We start from the raw sequence: 2,377 nt of genomic DNA on the forward strand, positions 1-2,377 counted from the left end.
TTCCAATAATAATAATAATAATAATAATAATAAATAAATGTTTTTTTTTTTTCAATTTTGAAATCATTTTTTTAATAATAATAATAATAATAATTTTTTACTTTATTATCAATAACTGCAGCCAAAGGCATTCTATCGAAAACATCATTGATGGCATTCCAAACGGTGGTACCCATTGTGGGACCAAGTTTAAAAACACATTCTCTGTTTTAAATCAAATATAAATTTTTTTCGGTTAAAGAATATTTAATATTTGTTAGTTTTTACAAAAAAAAAAAAAAAAAAACCAACTACCTTTGAAACGTAAACATTTTTTGTATTTCCCGTACTTCGTGATTTCCCCTTATCAGGTACACCTTATTTGGATTTTTTAATTTGTTTGCAAATAGGTACATGACCGTTTCCAAACCGTGAGATCCTCGATCGACATAATCTCCCAACAACATTACTTTTGCAGGGAAAAAATCCAAACCGTTTCTCCATAATGTTTTTTCCAAACACATTAAATCGTGATAATTTCCGTGCAAGTCTCCTTTTTATTCGAGCAACAACAAAAAAAAGGTATCATACAAAAAAAAAAAAAATTGGAAAATACTTAAAAATTGTTTTTGTGGAATTATACCAAAGACATAAACCGGTGAATTTATCCTCAGCAATCGAGGTTCTTTACTAAATATTTCCTTCAGGTGCTCACAAATCATCATGAGACTAATTCCTAGTTTTTCCAAATATGCAGAACCCCAACTGTAAGCTTCCTTTTCTTCAAATTCAACTTCCCCACAAAATATTGGACTCTGACACACTTCTGTACAAAAATATTTTAATGCCAATAACAATTCATCGACTTTTCCTTCTAAATTAAGTGAACTTTTACGAGTGATTTTTATATTTGATAAAATTTTTAAATCCTCTTGTACTGATTTTGTCATTGTGTCTAAATAAGTAAATAATAATAATAATAATAATAGTGATAGTGATAATAATAAAATAAATTTAAAAATAAAAAAAAACTTTACCTTCTAAAAATCGAACATCTTTTACTTCCAAAGAAGATTCTTCTGGTTTCAGAAATGTTGGTTTAAGGATTAACTTGTAATCACTTTCAGATTCTTTTATTCGTAAACCTGTAATAGAAAAATGTTTTAATGTGTTTAACAAAGAAAGAATTTTTAAAATTGTAAAAAAATTGTATGTCTGATTGGAAAAATCAAATACTGAGAGTGTTATAAATAAAAAAGTCAACATTTATCACACCTGGGGGTATAATTATTTTTTCAAAAATGATATTTTCTTGAAAACTTTGTTGATCTGACCTAAATACATGTATATAAAGAATTAAAACTTAATATAAATAGTGTCACATAAATTTTTACAAAAATATGTTACTAACAATGCTGTGAAACAGTGTTCTTGTGAAAATCGAAGTAAAAGAGATGTATTTTGTATTTTAGACAGGGTAACATAATGGTAGAATTGTTCGAATGTCATTTCAGAATTTCTTTTAAATTCAATATGTCTAAAAATAAATTGAATACTTATTGATTTTTAGGATAAAAATCAATAATTCAACGATAAAAACTCACTTTGCTAAATCGAATTTATTTTCTTTTTTCGATTCTATTTTTTCATTGTCTTTATTCGCTTGCAATAAATCATTACATAAATTTTTAAATTCATTGAAATTTATTTTTCCATTTTTACTTTGATTGTAATATCTGTTTTTAAAAAAAAAAAAAAAGAAATTGGTTGGGAAAATTTTTGTTTTTTTATGTCAGAGAAAATAACGATAAGAATTTTTTTTGAAAAAAAAAAAAAAATTTGTTTAATTATTACCTAAATATATATTGACATCTTATTTCTCCCAAAGTTCCATAATGGGATGTGTAGGGCTCCATAATTGCTATTAATAATAGATATTCTTTAAATGTAAGAAAATTTCTTTTACAAACATCGGCAGCATTAAATAATGAATTTGTGTCGCAAACATATTTGAATTTTGATATACATTTTGTAAATGCGCTTAAATTCATATAAATGCACGGATAAGTATGCAAAAAAAAATCTTCATACAACTTATATTGTCCTGAAATAAAATAAATTATTAAACTAAAATAAATTTTCTTTGTTATAAAAATATTTATTTTAAATTTATTTACCTTCGATTGGAATGTTAGCAGAATCTAAAATTTCTAAATATTTTGGTTCGAGACAATTGTCTGGAGTAACCAATACATCGCCTTCTTTAATTTCAGTTAAGGGTCCCATAGAATGAAGTTCTCCAGTTATATTTTTTGAATTTTTAAGACAATCAGAAGAGTAATTGTTTGTAATTTCCAATATTTCTAAGCTTCTTAATTGTGACTTTAATTTTAAAATT

General features: G+C 24.9%; 1 protein-coding gene across 1 annotated transcript in view; it reads right to left on the bottom strand.

Moving 5' to 3' along the window:
- Positions 1–290: 290 nt before the first annotated feature.
- Phum_PHUM438860 (serine/threonine protein phosphatase, putative) overlaps positions 291–2,377 on the bottom strand; it is a gene marked incomplete at both ends in the record, with an annotated part of 2,754 nt that continues 667 nt past the window's right edge. Inside the window, 8 exons of the mRNA XM_002429502.1 lie at positions 291–532; positions 623–934; positions 1,017–1,124; positions 1,255–1,313; positions 1,391–1,516; positions 1,584–1,715; positions 1,834–2,083; positions 2,157–2,361. Of these exons, the coding sequence (XP_002429547.1) occupies positions 291–532; positions 623–934; positions 1,017–1,124; positions 1,255–1,313; positions 1,391–1,516; positions 1,584–1,715; positions 1,834–2,083; positions 2,157–2,361 (1,434 nt within the window). The remainder of the gene's footprint in view (positions 533–622; positions 935–1,016; positions 1,125–1,254; positions 1,314–1,390; positions 1,517–1,583; positions 1,716–1,833; positions 2,084–2,156; positions 2,362–2,377) is intronic.

Source organism: Pediculus humanus, genomic scaffold (genome assembly GCF_000006295.1).
Source record: "Pediculus humanus corporis 1103172108208 genomic scaffold, whole genome shotgun sequence".
Classification (NCBI taxonomy): Eukaryota; Metazoa; Arthropoda; class Insecta; order Psocodea; family Pediculidae; genus Pediculus; species Pediculus humanus.